General features: G+C 39.4%; 1 protein-coding gene across 2 annotated transcripts in view; it reads right to left on the reverse strand.

Moving 5' to 3' along the window:
- The window catches only part of LOC126248640 (vacuolar protein sorting-associated protein 41 homolog), a 164273-nt gene extending 145455 nt beyond the window's left edge, over positions 1 to 18818 (reverse strand). Inside the window, exons 1-3 of one of the 2 annotated variants that reach the window (XM_049949824.1) lie at positions 18665 to 18818; positions 6186 to 6329; positions 3867 to 4025 (exon numbers count right to left, since the gene is read on the reverse strand). In XM_049949824.1, coding sequence (XP_049805781.1) covers positions 3867 to 4025; positions 6186 to 6329; positions 18665 to 18676 — 315 coding nt within the window. In that variant the 5' untranslated portion in view covers positions 18677 to 18818. Of the gene's footprint in view, positions 1 to 3866; positions 4026 to 6185; positions 6330 to 18658 lie in introns of both variants that reach the window. The other variant, XM_049949823.1, reaches the window with a different exon arrangement.
- Positions 18819 to 19821: the final 1003 nt, after the last annotated feature.

A 19821-nucleotide genomic window follows, 5' to 3' on the forward strand; every position in this document is an offset into this window, starting at 1 on the left:
TGCCTACAAGCAACCACTAGCTTTCCAAACACACTAAAAATCCAATATCAACACACACTGTGAAACTCTATTGTAGACACTGGCGAAAATGCAAGAACTGTGTCTAGTAAATTAGAATAACATGCAGAGATTCAAAAATTGAACTACCAAAGTAAACAGGAGAGATATTTTGGAGATTTGGTGGCTGGCAAAATACCACTTTGCGATAGATGGAGAGGACGTTCCTAATTTCAGGACATGATGGAAGTTAGTTTAAGCACTAGCAAAGGATATTTTTTAAGTTGTTCCAATTCAGTGTGACACTGACCTTTCCAGCTGATTCATGAGGGGTGGTTGGACAATTAGAGGCACATGTGGATATGGCATCTGTTTGTTGACTAGGTTTGGAGAGTAATGCCTGTCCGTGAAGGTAAGACCTTTGGAATACTGGGCATGGGACTCTTCATCACTGCAGATACTTTGTCCATGGTAGGTGAGACTGTATTGGAGGAGTTTTTTAGTGAAAAAGAGATGGCAGCTACTGACTGCTGGAGGGCTTGACTAGGCAGCATGCTAGGCTTCAGGATGATTAAATGAAGCAGATATGGGACAAGGTGTTGAGGCAGTCAAGGAATAAGGATACAGTGTCTTGATCCTGGGCCTATATGAAGAAGATATCATCAATCAAACTCAACAGGCAAGGGGTTTAGAGTTTTGGTTGGCAAGGAAGGTTAACTCCAAATGGCCTATAAACTAGTTGGCATATGAGGATACTGTGCAGATGCTTATATTGTGCTGTGGATTTGTTCGTATATCTTCCCCATGAAGAAGAAATTGTAACCAGTAAGGATATAGCTGGTCTGGTGAATAAGGAATGAAGTGATGAGTTTGGAGTCAGTAGGACATTGGAAGAGGTCATGCTTGATGGTGGCAATGCCACGGGCTTGGGGGACATAGGTGTATAGGGAAGTGCTATCGACAACCACAACCTTGGATCCAGGAAGTAATACTAAGGGGATGGTTGAGAGGCACTGAAACTGGTTTGTGCCCTTGATACAGGAAACTAGGCTGCAGGCAATGGGTTGGATGTATTGACTTTTTCATGAGAGAACAATAATCAGCTGTGTGGCGGTCCAAATTGTAGAAGCAAGGTGTGTGACAGTAGTTGGGATGAGGAGGGAGATGGATTGGGGAGGGGGGATTCTGCAGTGGGACTAGGGATTTGAGTAGTGACTGGAGGTTATGCTGGACTTCTAGGATGGGAAAAGAAGCATGCTGAATTTTAGGATCAGGTGAAGCAGATATGAGAGAAGGTGTTGAGGCATTAAAGGAATGAGGATAGAGTTATACCAAATTCTGTACAGACTGCCAGAACCTATATAATCGACACAAGAAAGGTGTAAAATATGAATGGTCAGAGCAGTGTCAGGAGGTATTTCTGAAGTTAAAACATTATCTAAAGTCTATTCCTTGAGTGGAGATCCATGACCCATCAAAATGCCTGAGCCTGGCCACCAACATGTTTCAACATGGCATTGGAGTTGTTCTTTCTCACAAAATTGATGATGGGCATCAGAAAACTGATCATACATGCTTCTAAAATGGGAAAGAAGCACTGGGTATCATATTTGCAGTAAGAAATTACACACAATTTCTCCTCATAACAGACCATCAGCCATTAATTTCCTTATTCAGTCCTAAGACCCACCTAACATGAAATACATTCACCAACATTGGCCACAACTACTCCCACCCCACTCCCTTCCAGAATGCCAAACATATTTTGCCCTAAGAAACAGGATCCAGAGAGTACAGAGGGTACTAAGGCTAATATCAAATGATAATGACGATGACTGCCAGGTGGTCATCTTGCTGCAATTGTGTCAGTGTGCCATAAGTCTCCTGCACATTGATCACTAGGGTGTGGCACACATGAAGGCGCTCAAGAGGTGGCACGCCTACTGGGTCGGCATCATGCAGGACATCACAAGGACAGCCCACTACAGCAAGACTTGCATGTCAACTGCCAGTAGCCCACAATGGTTCTATGCATGGTCAATGCCACAGTGTCCATGAGTGTGTCCATCATCATAGATTCATTTTCAAAGTTTCCTTTTGTAGTCCAAGTGTCAAATACCACACTAAGGTAGACAACTGAAGGGGCCTCAGAAACAATTGTTTCAGATAATGGATTTTCACCCAGTATGTTTCAGGATTTCTGCTCTCGGAACAGCATAATGTATTTGACAATGGTGGTGTTCCACCCAGCCCCTAATGGTGAAGCCAAACCATCCATTAAAACATACTATCAGCTGCATTTAAGGCCAAGGTCCTAACTCAGTTTCTGGCCCCTACAAGACCACACTGATACAGGGATGCGATGAATGCTTCATAGGTGCTGACACTGGACCCTATCGGACATCCTGAGGCCTAAAACACCCCACACCAGCCCAACCATTACTCCCACTACACGCTGGCCACAGAGGTTTGGTATCACATCTTTGGGACAGTCCCAGAATGGATACTTGGTGTCATCAGAGCTGCCTGGGCACAACAACAGTCCACAGTGGACACCAATGGCACCATGCAGATATGATATGCCAACCAACTGCACCCATGCTTAGCAGCTTCAATCTTGAGGCAACCTCCACCACTCCCGAAGCCCAGCTCAATACAACTTCAGATGCCTGGAAGACCCACATTCCAATGTCCAGTGCTGTTGTAGTTGGTCCCCTATGGAATGGGACCTTCTCCCGCCTCCAATCTCCAGCACCAGTGACTTCCAGCATGGACCTAGAGACAGGAACACCAGCTCCGGCTAACTCCAGCACCAGCATCACATCGCCCTCCCCCTTCAGGTTAAGCAATCAAGATACGAACAAGAATACTTCTGGCCCTGTGTGTCAAGTAAGGTGCTTCTAGCAGCTATATCTGTCATCACACAGCATTGCTGATACTCTGAGATGTCTTCTTTCAATGATTCCTCAGGTGACCAGTACGAGGTAAAAGTCACGGGGGCCTCACCACTGACATCAAACTGGAGATCAAATCTGGCTGCCAGGCTGCTGCTAGACACTTCAAATCATACTGTGCTCTCTTACACCATGCTCGCTGAATTTCAACTACAATTATTTTGCAATTTTGTCAAATTTGTTTGACCTAGACTATCAGGTTTCTTCACTTTGTGTGTTCTATATGTTACGACCCAGTGTGAACTCTAATTTTGAACTATCAAGTGATTAAAGTGTATCCATATTTTCTGTGTAATAAATAGAGTGTTGCATCATAGTGAGCGTCATACTATAGTAAGGGACTTCACTCACTGGAAGTCTGGATCTGTGGTTTTATCACGGTAGTCCATACAACACTGTGGTCCTTTACACTGTGAGAGAAATTTAGTAACTTGGTATGGTTCTTGAATCTGGGGAATGTAACCTAAGAAAGGAAACATGTACACACATGGTCCAAAATAGTGAAATGTGGTGCACTGTAGAGAGGAGTAGTCACATTCAACACAATGAAACAAAACACCTGCAGGGAGTGACTTCTGTAATCTGTAAAGGAAGCAACATGTGATTAAAAATACATGCAGGTATTAAAATTTTTTGATCAACTATTGGAGATTTGCTGTATAGGAAAAGCTTCTTTTGAGATGATTAATGAGATGTGGTAAAACAGTTACATTGTTTCTTTAGTTTGAATATTCAGTAGTCGTTTATGATAGCTTCATAACAGTTCAGCTATTTTCTGCAATTAAATTACAGGAGCTATTACACAACACACTGGCACATAGGCAAAAGTATAACAAAAATTCAGTACCTAAAGAAGTTATAATCAGTTGCACACAGCAAAGTAATATCTTAAGTATGAAAAGTAAATTTCCTTACCCTGCCATCATCTGAACAGCTTGCAACAAAATCCCCATTTTGATCAATGCTTATCTGGTTCACTGATACTGTATGTGAACGCAAGGCTTTACTTTTAATATTGTTGCCTTGATGATCCAGAAGATGAACAGTTCCCCAGTGGGTGCCAAGGCATACAAACTGAAAACAAAAATCAATATTGAAGAAAATAATATTAAAACTGAAATCAAAGATTTAAAATACCTAGTATTTTCAGAAGGTGTAAAATCAAATAAAATTTACAGAATCTGAAATAGTAAATCAATACACCTAAATTGACAGTGAAAGACCTTCCTTACAATAGATTCTCAGATGAGATGATGTTAAAAGAAGTTAAAAACAACACAATTTTTTTGTGAGGAATTCCCTTACCAAATGAGCTATTTGGGCATACCTCATTGCTAAATTCAAAGCTTTAATCTTTAAGGATCTCATGTCCAGGTGTTAGTCCACCACAGATGTCTCAGTGAAACTTTGAAAACAAGAGAAAAGCAGTGACACATCTAACATTCAAATCAAATCAAATCAAATCAAATCAAATAGTATGGATACTAAGAGTATTGCCCACAAAAGGCAAGGGTATAGATATGAATCCCAGTCCAGCACACAGTTTTAACCTGTCAGGAAGTTTCAGCATAATGGATCATTTTGTGAGTGACAAGCATTTCTCTTAAGCTTCAGTCACTTTATGCTTTATGAAAAGATTAAATCATCCATCAGCCTGAGATGCCTCTATTACGAACAGGAATGAATGGCCTAAATTGGGCCAAGAAATGAATGACACCGAAGAGGTCTTAGTAATCAATTCCACAACAATAAAGGGTGAGGGTAACATTGTTGACTCAGTTCAACAATGCACTATACTTGCAGCTACAATGATTTCCCAGCAACACTGATCCAGCATCAAATCTACATTTTATAGTTTGCAGCTTCCTAAATGTGTGGGACTGATAACCTTGCAGTTTAGTCCCTTTAATCTACAAACCAACCAACCTAAACGTGACATTTTCTAAGTGAACTGGATATAATAATGAAGTGGATTAACCATTACATTTACAGGATCCCTTGTCCTTTTTTCCCACTAGGGGTACAAGGAAGAAAGGTTGGTAAACAGCTTCAACTTCTTATTGACTGCATCATCTTTATAGATGGAGCACAATCTCAGTGGCACACTGACAGTAAAGGAAATTGAAAATTGGCTTTCTGAAGGAACCATCCCAGCAGTCACGAGAAGTGTTTTAGGGAAATTATGGAAAACCTGAATTGGAATGCTTATCCACTGATTAGAAATTTGGTCATTTTGAATATGAGGCCAGGGTCTAACCACTGTGCTATTTTACTTAGAGGGGAGCACAACATGGACACAGTACATGATCACATTGTCACATTGAAAATAATGATAACTGACAGTGTCACTCATGTCAGATGTGAGATAATTAGTAAAATTAGTACTGAAATGAGTATGACTTGGATATTCTGTGGGTCACCCATGTGGAATATTATATACATTGTCATTAACCACATACCAGCAACAGGAAAATTTTTTCTTTCTTTAAGAAGAGAAATGAAAAAAGATGCATCAATGTAAGGACTTCCTGACTGTAAAATATAACCTAAAAAACAAAACTATGTCTACTACGAGAATGATCACTAATGCTCATTGGAACAAAATTTTTAACTGTAACTGCTTATCTTCTTCCTGACCTCCTGTATGAACCAGAAAAGAAGTCTTCAATGCTATCAATAAAGGAGAGACATTAATACCACAAAGAAATGGCTATTGTAATAGAAGCACATGGATATGTACAATAAATAAGAAAGTGACAAGTGAATCTATCAAGGACCAAGTTGGTCATTAAAGTATACGACTGACTTCCCTCTTTCTCAGTTGTTAATGTTGCACTAATAACAATATAGGCACAGCTACTTTTTAGGTTGGCTGAATATGTTTGTCACAAACTGAAGTTAGGTGTGTGATGCAACAGATGCTCTTTCAAATTTGTTACATAAGGATTCTTATATCATATGAGTGATGCACCTGTACTCATAATTAATTTTTTTTTTTTTATAAATTCAAGATTATAGCACATCTCACATGTAGTTATAACAAATGACTGCTATGAGTTAATTAATCTATCAACTTTTTATCACCTAATCTAATATTGCCCACATTACCCCTCCTCCTTTCAACCACTCTGATCACCCCCGATGTTACAACTAAAAGGCTATGGCAGCCTCTTGTGATATGATCTACAGTTTTACAAAATATAAAAATGTCCTCACATGTGGCAAGAGACTTACTTTTGGATGAACAGCCATGCAACTTGCAGCATCCTTATTTAATATTTTCAGTACATCATTAGTCATCCTCACATACTTCAGTCTTGGTTCAATTTCATCTGATGATGAACTATTCATGTCATCATCACTAGGCATGTCACCATTCTGTAAAGAAGCAAGTACACTATTAAAAAAAGTGAATTATATTTCAAGTACTCTAATGAAAACAAAAGATTTAATAGGAATACAAAATTACAATTCCTGAGTCATCGTACCAAACATTTGCTGGGCCATTACAAATACCTGGATTTTATGACTGGCACTCTATCTGTGAGCACAGACAAAGATTTATGTCAGTGTAATTACTGGATTCCTACAAATATATAAATTCAGTTATGGCAAATTCAGACTGAAATATAAATAAATATCTATATGAGGACAGATCACTTCTCACCAAAAAGAGGAGACCTTGAGCAGAAAACAGGCATGTGAATAAAGTCTAATTAGTAGCTGATCTTTCAGAGAAAATCCTTCGTTAAATAGCCATAAGACTATAATTGGAAGAAGAATCAGCATTGGTCGTTTTTTTTTTTTTTTTTTTTTTTTTTTTTTTTTTTTTTTTTTTTTTAATACGCAAAATCGATTTTCGGTCTTAGTGACCATCCTCAGTGCTCTAAGCTTGTTGATACCAGTGCCTACCAATTTTAATTGTATATTACAGCACTGAGGATGGTCACTAAGTGACCGAAAATCGATTTTGCGGATAATAAAACAAAAAAATACGACCAATGCTGATTCTCCTTCCAATTATGTCCATTATCTGGTCGTGGTGCACAGAACACTCCATGGAGTCGCCAGTCAAGCCGTAAGACTATCTCTACTTACCCTTTCGCTATGAAGAACAATTATCTTGATTGAGGTGGATGTTAGGATCAATGAAGAGTTGAAGGTTGAGGAGTGGAGGGACAGAAGTTGAGGAGATTAGGGAAGACTGTAAAGGTGTGGAACATATAAGTATGTGAAGAAGAAGCATCTAGCACACAATATACCACTCACTTGTGAAGCATGCTGCTGAGAATAATTTATTCAACTTTAACAGCTGTTTCAAACCCATGCCATGTGAATCCTTCCCCGAATAGTAGCATTTCCCTTTGGCCCAAATGAGAAGTATCCCTCGAACATACTGTCCATTCTTGCAGACCCCTGGCCTCAATTCCCACTCCTTCTTAGTGCTCTACTTAACTCTATGCCTTTCCCTTTCATCCTTTCAAGCAACCATGGTATGGTTTTATTCCGCTTCAATTCAGCACTATCATAATTTATTTAGTTCTGTTACATTCTGGATTCCTCAGTTTATCTCTGCACTACTTTCCCAATTTTTCCCTTAGCAGTCTCATACCTTCTTTTATTTCACCAATTCAAAGTGGCACAGCACTGCACTCTCACTTGGGAGGACTGCTGTTCGGAACGGACCGACCCTCCCCCCCCCCCCCCCCCCCCCTTTCTCAAGCATAAGCATCCTGATACAGGATTTATACAGTTTCCCTAAATTGCTTAAATCAAATAGTGTGATGCTTTGTTTAGAAAAGAAAACTGCCAATTTCCTTACCCATCCTCACCACCTAGGCATTGACTGAATGCTAAATACTAATCTTCCATCCAACCATTTCTCCTGAATCTACCTTTACATTGCCAATCCAAATAGCCTTTCCTAACCATTCTACCCCACCCACACCCCCCAGCTGAAGGATAGTGAGCACCTTTTCTCTGACAAAGGACTTTTGTATGAAACCTTAGCAGTTAGCCTCTTCAGCATGCCTGCTACTACACAGTATACACACTCAAATGTTCTCAGTTTCCCAAAGATAGTAATTAACTAGAGGGATTCAACAAATTAGCATTAACAGCTTGCTATAAAGAACTATTTCTGGAGCATGTTTTCTGACTACACTCTAAGGCACTGACACTGCATTTTGATTCTCACTTGTATCAACACTTCTCCGAAACTGTGTTTCAAGGAACACTATTCCAAAAATTTAAAGAACTCGCAATAGAAGCTGACTGCTGAACAATCCTACTGCCACCAACATAAATTTTGCATAAGGACCATGAAGATAAGATATGAGATATTAGAGCTCATACAGGGTCATATAGACAATCATTTTTCCCTCTGTCTACCTGTGAGTGGAACAGAAGAGGAACTGACTAGTAATGGTACAGGATACCCTCCATCACGTACCGTAAGGTGGCTTGTGCATGTAGATGTACATATTACTATGATCAACCAATACAGACATCCAATGAGGCCTAGTTGTTGGGGACAGTTCAATTAATGCATTCTGTTAACCTGATTATGTCGTTAAACAAACTTCATGAAACACAGACCTGCACACATATGACATACAAAATTACAGACGTGTCTAATAAACATATAGCTGTCTAAGGAAATCGAGAGAGTCAGGCATGAGGGCTTTTCTAACTTTTATAGAAAAAATGAATAGTTGAAAAGGTTTCAAACGGATTCTGTAAAACCAAAATCAATTGAAAAAACTGTCTATGTCTGTTGTATAATCTCCTCAATCACGTCCTTAATGCCATAGATTGGGATGAATTAAACTTTGGACTAATTACTACTTGACTCCCTGACTCTGTTGTTCATAGTGTTGCCTAAAAGCAGTTTAAGTCTCATCTTTCAGGTAAATGACAGAGTGTATAAATTTTGCTTGAAAATAGAGAATACAAAAGAGACATTAGTTGTGGTGTACCTGAAACCTTTGTATGGGTCTTTTGTTATTCTTGATATGTATTAATTATTTACCACATTAGCAACAAGGATGGTGATGTTTGCAGATAGTGAGAGAGCTATTTCCAATAATGGATGCAGTGGATCTCATTTACAGTGAAAAGTCTCTGAGCTATCAGAAAAGTCATGAAGATAGTTTAGAGACAATTATATTGTTGTATAACAAGAATTAGTACGGATAACCTTTGGAGGTATAACAACAAAAACAAGAACCAATACAATATTGCAGCTGAGGAGATGTAGCAATAAGCAAATGTCTTCTGCAAAATCTGTGGCCTGATCATTAAACATAGTAAAAAACTGGGAATCATTTAGCAAAGGCATGAGTAACTGTTAATGTTTGAAGAACTTTTGGGACTGCTGCAATAATGAAACAGTAGTATTTGGTTATCATTCAGATACATGTGGCTACGACATGGCAAGAGCATCTGGGAAATAAAATTTTAGCAAAATAGTAATTTACACTTCAAAAAAGAATAATTCAAAAATGAAAGGAGGGAATCATACAGCAAAATTTTTAAAGAAGTTAAAATTGCGATTTTTCTTGGACTGTAAAAATAGAGTAAATTCCATTCGCCAATTAAAAGCATAAAACAAAAGTAATGGAACACAACATTTTATTGTAAAGTGAAATTCAGGCCTTGCAATACATTACCTATGTTGACAGCCCTGTCTTATGAATATGCCTCATCAAACTACAATGCCACAAGTAAATCAAATGGTGGGATGCTTTGTTGAAAAAAGAAAATTGCCAATATCTTTACCCATCCTCACCTCCTAGGCATTGACTGAATGCTAAATGTTAATCTTCCATCTAACCATTTCTCCTAGTGTCTTCAGAGTTTCTATTTGTATGTTCCAGAGGTAGATGTCATTTGTGTGCCTTTCTGACAATATGTCACTTAGTTCTTGTGGCTAGTTACTTAGATTGTGTTGTTTACTAGATCCGGACTACATTCCAGTTTTTCCAGTGATGCAACCCCCGCCCCCCTCCCCCTTCATCCTTTTCTTTACAGACTGAACTGTAGTGTAGCTCAAAATGTAGGTTAGTTTGGAAGGTGATTGTTTGGTTGTAATGTGCCATGACAGAAAGAAATTGTTGTAAGTTTTTATTTTTACTTTTTTATAATAAAACAGTCCTAACCACATGTAGATGTTTGTTTATATACTGGTGACCGGTTTCGGCCACTATCCTGGTCATCATCTGATCGCTTACTCCATGGAAGTCTGCTGAAGCTGGTGACGAGCAGGCACCACTCTAAGAGAAATATAACCAATGCTCAGCAGTTGGGACTGTTTTATTGTAAAAAAATTAACAACTGTTATAACTATCGATTTTCCAATAGAAACAAGCTAAAATGTTTCAAAAATTTTTAAAAAAGAAATTCTTTTAAATGTGTATTTAAAATGTTGGTATTGCTGACTGACTGATCTACATTAGGTTGTAAGATGACAGTTTGGTTTTAAGATGTCAAAGTCAAAAATGATGTCTTGCATAAAAAGGCTTTACAAAAAAATTTAAGTACCTGACACAAACCCCCAACCTGTCCTCCCATTTGATATTTTTAAATATATTTGAAGACCTTACGAACAACAACATCCCCACCTAAAATATTGCTATCCCTATTCAGATATTATTAATTAATTTTTTGTTTTGTTTTGCTATAGCTTTTGTGTTGTTAGTGACACATGCTGCTCATTTCTTGACATATGAATGTTCAGTGTGTCAATGCCATTCACCTGTAGGCACAACATTGCATTGTTTAATTGAAATCTATAACCAGAAAGGAATTTTTTTCCAGCGTTAAGAGGGGATGAAGATACATACATTTTTCATATTAGGTGCATTGTGCTGCCACCTACTGCCACGTATTCCATATCAGAGATCTCAGTATTCATTAGACACCATGAGAGAGCAGAATGGGGCACTCTGCAGAACTCACAGACTTCGAACGTGGTCAGGTGATTGGGTATCACTTGTGTCATACGTCTGTGCCCGAGATTTCCACACTCCTAAACATCCCTAGGTCAACTGTTTCTGATGTGATAGTGAAGTGGAAACGTGAAGGGACACGTACAGCACAAAAGCATACAGGCCAACCTTGTCTGTTGACTGACAGAGACCACCGACAGTTGAAAAGGGCGTAATGTGTAATAGACACACATCTATCCAGACCATCACACACGAATTCCAAAGTGCATCAGCATCCACTGCAAGTACTATCAAATTTAGGCGAGAGGTGAGAAAACTTGGATTTTATGGTAGAGCGGCTGATCGTAAGCCACACATCATGCCAGTAAAAGCAAAACGATGCCTCGCTTGGTGTAAGGAGCGTAAACATTGCACAACAGAACAGTGGGAAAATGTTGTGTGGAGTGACGAATCACCGAACACAATGTGGCGATCCGATGGCAGGGTGTGGGTATGGCGAATGCCTGTTAAACGTCATCTGCCAGCGTGTGTAGTGCCAACAGTAAAATTCGGAGGCGGTGGTGTTATGGTGTGGACGTGTTTTTCATGGAGGGGGGTTGCACCCCTTGTTGTTTTGCATGGCACTATCACAGAGCAGGCCTACATTGATGTTTTAAGCACCTTCTTGCTTCCCACTTTGAGCAATTCAGGAATGGCGATTGCATCTTTCAACACGATTGAGCACCTGTTCATAACGCATAGCCTGTGGAGGCGTGGTTACACGACAATAACATCCCTGTAATGGACTGGTCTGCACAGAGTCCTGACCTGAATCCTATAGAACACCTTTGGGATGTTTTGGAATGCCAACTTCGTGCCAGGCCTCACTGACCGCCATCGATACCTCTCCTCATTTCAGCACTCCGTGAAAAATGGGCTGCCATTCCCCAAGAAATCTTCCAGCACCTGATTGAACATATGCCTACGAGAGTGGAAGCTGTCATCAAGGCTAAGGGTGGGCCAACACCATATTGAATTCCAGCATTACCAATGGAGGGCGCCAGGAACTTGTGAGCCATTTTCACCCAGGTGTCCAGATACTTTTGATCACATAGTGCAGAACATGGCCTGGTTGAGGCAATGTAAGAATTAGGAAAGTTCTTTCATCCAAAGAGTGTAATGAATCTTCATATTACAGAAACTGTATGAGGCTGAAATTGTTGTGAGAAACTGCATGCTTTGGATCACACAACTCAGTTTAAATAATGTGTTCCAAAATGTGTTGATGTTGAGTAGTTGCACCATGGCCTAAACTGGCAATACACTTTGTCTGTACCAAACTCCATGAACTGGAATAGCTTTAGTATTTCATATAAAGACATGTGCCTTTATTCTGTCAACTACCAATCTGTTGCCAGCATTTTGTGTAACAACTATTTATTGCCTTCAGTCATGTTGTGGTTTAAAACAAGGTGTACTCTCATCACAATATAATATAAAAATAGTAATTCCCTCCTAATTCACAAACATAGGAGACTATCCGTCAGTAAAGGCGGGATCCGACAGGAATGTGATTTACATAACTTCAAAAAAGTTCATGTAGCAGTGACCAGGAAATTAATGGAAAATACACAGAAAGGGTTATCATGGGAACCATCTATTCTCTCCCATCTACGTTTTCATGACAGTTTCTCAAGAGATTGTGACTTACTGTATTCCTCACCACAAATGCACCTGTATTCCATGCATATCACTTACACCTTACAGAACTTACAGTGAATCTCAAGAACTGGCAGATTCTATGCATTTAGCAATCACATGACTGAGCATAGTTTGCACATGGTGGGCATTTCAATTTTCTTGGACATTATTATATCCCAATGATATGTTGGCCTAGCTTCGTTCATATTGTCTCTGTCTTACTAATGGGTCCTTCTAATGGGGAGGTAAGCATTTTTGCAATTGTAATTCAACCATGGCATACATAGCGAATGAAACTTAGTTTCTAATGGTAGTGTGACAAATGAAGACTAGTGATATGGTAGAGTGGAAGAGGGTTTGATCTGATTGAGGATGAAAACCTAGCCTTAACAAATGCAGGATACACACTCTAAAGGGAAAAGAAAAATGCATCAAAAAGGAATTATCCGAATGGGTCGGAAATTGGTAGATGTTATGTACATGTACATGTACAGACAAACAAATGATTACAATTTCACAAAAATTGGATGATTTATGAAACAGAAAGAGCTTCACAAACTGAATTAAGTCATAATGCATTGCTCCACGTCTGTCCCTTATGCAAGCTGTTATTCGGCCTAGCACTGATTGACAGAATTATTGGATGTTTCCTGAGGCCAAATTCTGCCCACCGGGTGCATGAGATCACAAAAATCCTGAGCTGGTTGAATGGCCCTGCCCAAAATGCTCTAAACATTATAAATTGGGGAGAGATCTGGCAACCTTGCTGGCCACGGTAAGGTTCAGCAAGCATGAAGACAAGCACAGAGACCCTCGTCGTGTGTGGACAGGCATGATCTTGCTGAAATGTAACCCCAGGATGTCCTGTCATGAAGGGCATGATTGACTTCCTCAGTTTGTGAAGCCCTTCCTCTTGAATAAATCATCCATTTTTCTGAAATTGTAACCACTTATTTGTCTGTACATGTACATCACATGTACTGGTTTCTACCAAATTCAAATAATTCCTTAGTGGTGTGTTTTTTTTTAATGTATTGTCAACATAATGAGGTATTTATTACAAAAATAATTATGGGCCTATTATACAAGAAATTGGAGGAATTTCTTTGAAATGACTGGTATAAAACCAAACTAATCACCAATAAAGATAGCTATGAACTGATTTCCAGGAAGTTTCAAGCTTTTATGGGTCCCAAAGATGGTCTTACACCACATTAGGTGCAGGTTCATATTCTTTCCCTCACCTGTTCAACCTAAGGGAACATTGTTAGTAGGACCTACTGTCTTTTTATAAAGCCTACTGTGCAAAAAGTAAACCCTTAACAGAAACTTGAATACCCCCCGCCCCTCCCCCAGGTCTAATTTGTTTAGGCACACCGAGTTTCACAAGAATTTAACACACTATTGCATCGTCATCATCTCCATGACATCCACTGCTTGGATAAAGGTCTCCTCTAGACTTTAAGACATTATAGTCTCCAGCTATACACATACAGGGGTTGGGCAAAAATACGGAAAAGCCAAAAACACAACACATTACCACATCTAATATGGTGTAGGAAACCTGATAGCATTCAAAACAGTGTCCAGTAGTCTTGAAATTGATAAATACGAGTCCTGCATGATTTTCAGAGGAATCTTATACCATAGTGGCAAGTTCAGGTAAAGATGATGGGGGTGAATAGCAATCATGCACCCTTCTGTCCAAAGTACACCACAAAGGCTCAATAATATTGACATGTGTTGACGAAGGTGGCTAGGGGAGATGCGACAGTTCATCCTCATGCTCACAAAACCAGTCCTCAGTGAGCAAGCTGTGTGAACAGGGGCCATGTCATCTTGGAACTCACCACCACCATTGGGGAACAAATACCATAACGGATAGATCTGATAAGCCTAAATGGTAACATAATCCTTGTCAGTAATTTGGCCTTAAAGAATAACCATGGGGCCAATGGCATAAGTTAATTTCATATTCCATGAATTGTTTGCACAATGAATTGTAATGATACGGAACAACTCACTTTACATCCACATAACAAATTAATTTGTAAATATGGCCACACGCTGAACATTTATAAGTTATAAGAATGTGACTTACCTTAGAAGAAAGATTAAGGAAAGGCAAACCTACGTTTCTAGCATTTGTAGACTTAGAGAAAGCTTTTGACAATGTTGACTGGAATACTCTCTTTCCAATTCTAAAGGTGGCAGGGGTAAAATACAGGGAGCGAAAGGCTATTTACAATTTGTACAGAAACCAGATGGCAGTTATAAGAGTCGAGGGACATGAAAGGGAAGCAGCGGTTGGGAAGGGAGTAAGACAGGGTTGTAGCCTATCCCCGATGTTATTCAATCTGTATATTGAGCAAGCAGTAAAGGAAACAAAAGAAAAATTCGGAGTAGGTATTAAAATCCATGGAGAAGAAATAAAAACTTTGAGGTTCGCCGATGACATTGTAATTCTGTTAGAGACAGCAAAGGACTTGGAAGAGCAGTTGAACGGAATCGATGGTGTCTTGAAGGGAGGATATAAGATGAACGTCAACAAAAGCAAAACGAAGATAATGGAATGTGGTCGAATTAAGTCGGGTGATGTTGAGGGTATTAGATTAGGAAATGAGACACTTGAAGTAGTAACGGAGTTTTGCTATTTGGGGAGCAAAATAACTGATGATGGTTGAAGTAGAGAGGATATAAAATGTAGACTGGCAATGGCAAGGAAAGCGTTTCTGAAGAAGAGAAATTTGTTAACATCGAGTATAGATTTAAGTGTCAGGAAGTCATTTCTGAAAGTATTTGTATGGAGTGTAGCCATGTATGGAAGTGAAACATGGACGGTAAATAGTTTGGACAAGAAGAGAATAGAAGCTTTCGAAATGTGGTGCTACAGAAGAATGCTGAAGATTAGATGGGTAGATTGTGTAACTAACTGTACTGAACAGAATTGGGGAGAAGATGAATTTGTGGCACAACTTGACCAGAAGAAGGGATCGGTTGGTAGGACATGTTCTGAGGCATCAAGGGATCACCAATTTAGTATTGGAGGGCAGCGTGGAGGGTAATAATCGTAGGGGGAGACCAAGAGATGAATACACTAAGCAGATTCAGAAGGATGTAGGTTGCAGTAGGTACTGGGAGATGAAGAAGCTTGCACAGGATAGAGTAGCATGGAGAGCTGCATCAAACCAGTCTCAGGACTGAAGACCACAACAACAACAAGAATGTGACTTTGTAATTCCTGCCCACCACCTCATATTTATTACAACAACAGAAATTCTTCAACCGAATTGGGGTCTCAAGGTGAAACTGTTTCAAAATGTCTATCAGATATTTTATATCACTGGGTAAGTGATCACAAATATTAGTTGCAGCATTGTGCACCTCTTTTTGTGCCAAAGACACCCTGCTTGTGAAGTAATGAATGTATTTTTTCTTCTAGAGTTGTATTTATGTACATCATTGCTCCTTGTGAATGGCAGTGGATTATTTGTAACAAACTTCATGAGGGAATAAATTTCTGTGAAGCAGTAGTCAGAAGGCCAAAAGGCCAATACCTTAAACAGAGGTCTACAAGATGGTCATGGGTGAGTACCAGAGGTCTACAAGATGGTCATGGGTGAGTACCACATATTATTCTTGCAGCAGGTTTTTGTTTTTGTTTTTGTTTGTGTGTGTGTGTGTGGGGGGGGGGGATTATATTTAGCTTGTCCCTGCCCTGAGCCCCCAATTTCCATTAGTTTCATTTTATTTTTGGAGTGAGACATTATTGTGTCATTTTTATCTATTTATTTTTTTTCACCTTTGTTGGCACGTGTATGTAGTGCATTATTTTGTGTACGCTGAAAGTAGCTGTTTCTGCCGTATTGATGACGTCATGAGGCAAAGTAGACAGGTGGAATCGGACGCTTCTGTAAAGCCTTCTCATCAATATGGATGCCTAAAAATTTGCTGCCCAAATCATCACCGACTCCCCCCCCCCCCCCTCCAAAGTTTCACTTTTGGGGCATAAACTGGGCCAGAAGTTGTAAATAGTATGAAACAAGACACACAACACCAAATGACTTTCTTCCATTCCGCTACAGTCCAGGTTTTATGGCTTTGCCATCACATTTTCCTGTTAAGGTCATCTGCACCACGTATGAGTAATTTTGCAATTCCTACTCGATCTGCTGTTCCCCGCTTAAGGAGCTCACTTCATATTGTTTTGGTGCTGACAGGGTTTGCATTGTTATTTATCGGATGACATTTGTCCACTTTCCCTGTATGCAGTATAAATCTTGAATACAGTGCCTCTTGAAACACCAAACAATTCTGCTACCTTTGTTACAAAAAGACAAGCACCAACGATTTTCCCATGTTCAAATTCACTTAGCTCTGGCATAATGCACTCACAACCACACCGGTTGCTGCTCTGACCACCACTGAAGTTACACAACGGACATTGCACAGTTGTCCCTCGTGGTCAAATGCAACAGTGCAACGTACTGTTCAAGCATGCATTTATCGTGGTGTTCCCATAGTTCTGTCTAAACTCTGTATATATTTCTCACACATACTTTCTAATATCACCTAACCACCACCTATTTGGTCACTCTGTTGGTCTTTCCATACCTTCAGAACCCAGAAATAAATTCCTCATTCTGCCTATCATCCACTCACCTTTTTCATAGGCTGTCCACCGTTTTCAATTTGAGATACAGTCATAATTACATCTTCCATTCCAGTCCATTCACTGATCTATCTGTGTGTTTTCCTGCATCTCATAGCAAATTTCAACAACTACCTCTCCATTCTTAATGCTGCTCAAATTAAAAATCCATCTCTCATTGTTATTAAGACAAAACTGATAGCATATATGTCATTCGAAAAATAAAGGAGCTGCTTCATTTAGCCAGTTTTAGGAGGTGGAAAATACTTCCAATATTGCTGTTATTAGTTTTGGTGATAAGGAATCCCTGATCAAGTTCTCTTTTACATTGGAACTGCTCACTATCCTGACAAAGTTTAATGAAAGTTATAGCACTGGAATATATGTTGTTCTTAACACTACCAGATGTTTCTCACACGATGTACTGGATTTTACTCAAATTTCGTCAAAAGATTTCTCATGAAAAGTGGCAATTGCAAATCAATTCGCCATTTCACTATTTCGTGCACAGCTCGTAAATGTTCCAATGTTCTACATGCATCTCTAAAGTCAGCGTGTTTCTTTGTCTGACTGAAATCTAGTGTAATTTCTTGTATGTGATTGCTGACTCTTTTGTGAATCTCTCACACATTATGGTAATGGGTCTGATATGCTCAATGCTGTTTATTTTTTGTCTTGCGTGCCCGTTTTCCTGTGAAATACAATAATTGCATAAAAAAGATTCTGTGAACAGTTTCTCAAGTATTTTTTATTACTCAATCTCCTGTTTCAGGTATTTAATCTGGAATACGGATAATCTACATTTTTATGCTCGATTATTTTGTTTCTTTCTGCCTGTGTATCTACTTCAACTCTTTATCTAAGCATTCTATGATAACTAGCAACTCGAAAATCTTTTAAAGATGTTATCTGCTGACTATTTCTTTACGTCATTTACACGAAATATTAATAGCGAATGACAGTACTGCACACGAGAAACATTCATTATTAATCGACTGCATTACCTCCTCTATTCAATTTTTCCGACTACTATGCAACAGAGCAAATAATACTGTTAGCAACTGCAAGATCATGGAGGTGTTTGCTACGATAAGGTAAAGGTTATAAAATGCTACTTATGGTTGAGTTAGTTGCAATCACAGAATCCCTGGTGAAATATGCAATTCCATTGTATATAATTACAGACTGAAAGTTGACATTCCGCGCTGAAACTGAGTCATGGTGTTACTAATAGAGTACAGCTCGTATAAAATACATTTAAGTCTTAATAAAACATTTATACAGAAGGTTATGGCAATAAACAAACACTGTTGACATATGAGCGTCACGGCATAAAGATCAACATGAAAGTGTTCACATAATGACTCAAAATTAGGGCCAGTGTTATCTTTTGTACTACAAAATGAAAGTAGATTCTCCATACGAACACATACATCCGCTTCCATTGTTTTGGTCGTAGATCACCTGTCCACTACAAAGTAAACACACACCCCCACCACTTCATGAAGTGACAGCAGAAGGGCTTTACACTTGACCAAAGTTCTTCATACAATGTTGACATTTGTATCTATTTATTCCAAGGATCTTAGAATCACATGTGTTTAGCTCCTGGCGTGCAACTACGGCTCCAGGAGACCCGATCTGTCAAGCGAAGATTCGAGCTCTGTGTGGCAGCAGACGAAAAACGCACTTGTTCAGTAGGTGGATATTTGATGTTTAAGAGTGCGGAAGAAGCTCTGATTACAATAACAATTTAAGAAACACACCGAAAAAACCTTAGTGCATCGCTCCACACTTAGGGTGGAAATATTTTACATATACCGTTTTTGTTCGGGTTATGTGGCAAACAGTTTAACCAGCATCGTCATTTAATGTGCAGCAGAAGAAACGCATGTGCATTAGCGAATGGTGTTAGTATGAAAATAAAATGTCCGCTATGTAATGTGTCAGTCGTTTCTAGGAAGTGCTGTTATAGTTATCTGGCGTTGAAACATGATGTACCGACCGTGGCATAAAAGACTGAATTTGAATTTTTCTAGTTCAGCGACTAGAAATAACATCGTGAAATAAACATTTTGTCACTTAACGTAGAAAATCGCGGATCGTATTATACTTCAGATAATGTCACATAAAAAGTAATTAAAAACAATGTGTCTGTCCTGCCAGCACTGAAGTAACTAACAAGGGAATGGTCTAGTCTGACAAGTCGAAACCGACCCTGAAATTTTTCACACAGGAAGTATACCAATGCACTGGTCCGCCCCCGGTAGCTGAGTGGTCAGCGTGACAGACTGTCAATCCAACGGGCCCGGGTTCGATTCCCAGCTGGGTCGGAGATTTTATCTGCTCAGGGACTAATCATCATCATTTCATCCCCATCGACGCGCAAGTCGCTGAAGTGGCGTCAAATCGAAAGACTTGCACCAGGCGAGAGATCTACCCGACGGGAGGCCGTCGTCACACGACATTTCATTTCACCAAAAGAAATTCACTGTAAAATTTTTAGCTACTAAGACCGACGGCAATTTTTTATGTAAAATTTGCTCATTTTTGCTTCACGAAAGACCGCCTATAATAGCGGTTTGTACAG

The sequence above is a fragment of the Schistocerca nitens genome, chromosome 3 (assembly GCF_023898315.1).
Source record: "Schistocerca nitens isolate TAMUIC-IGC-003100 chromosome 3, iqSchNite1.1, whole genome shotgun sequence".
Lineage (NCBI taxonomy): Eukaryota > Metazoa > Arthropoda > Insecta > Orthoptera > Acrididae > Schistocerca > Schistocerca nitens.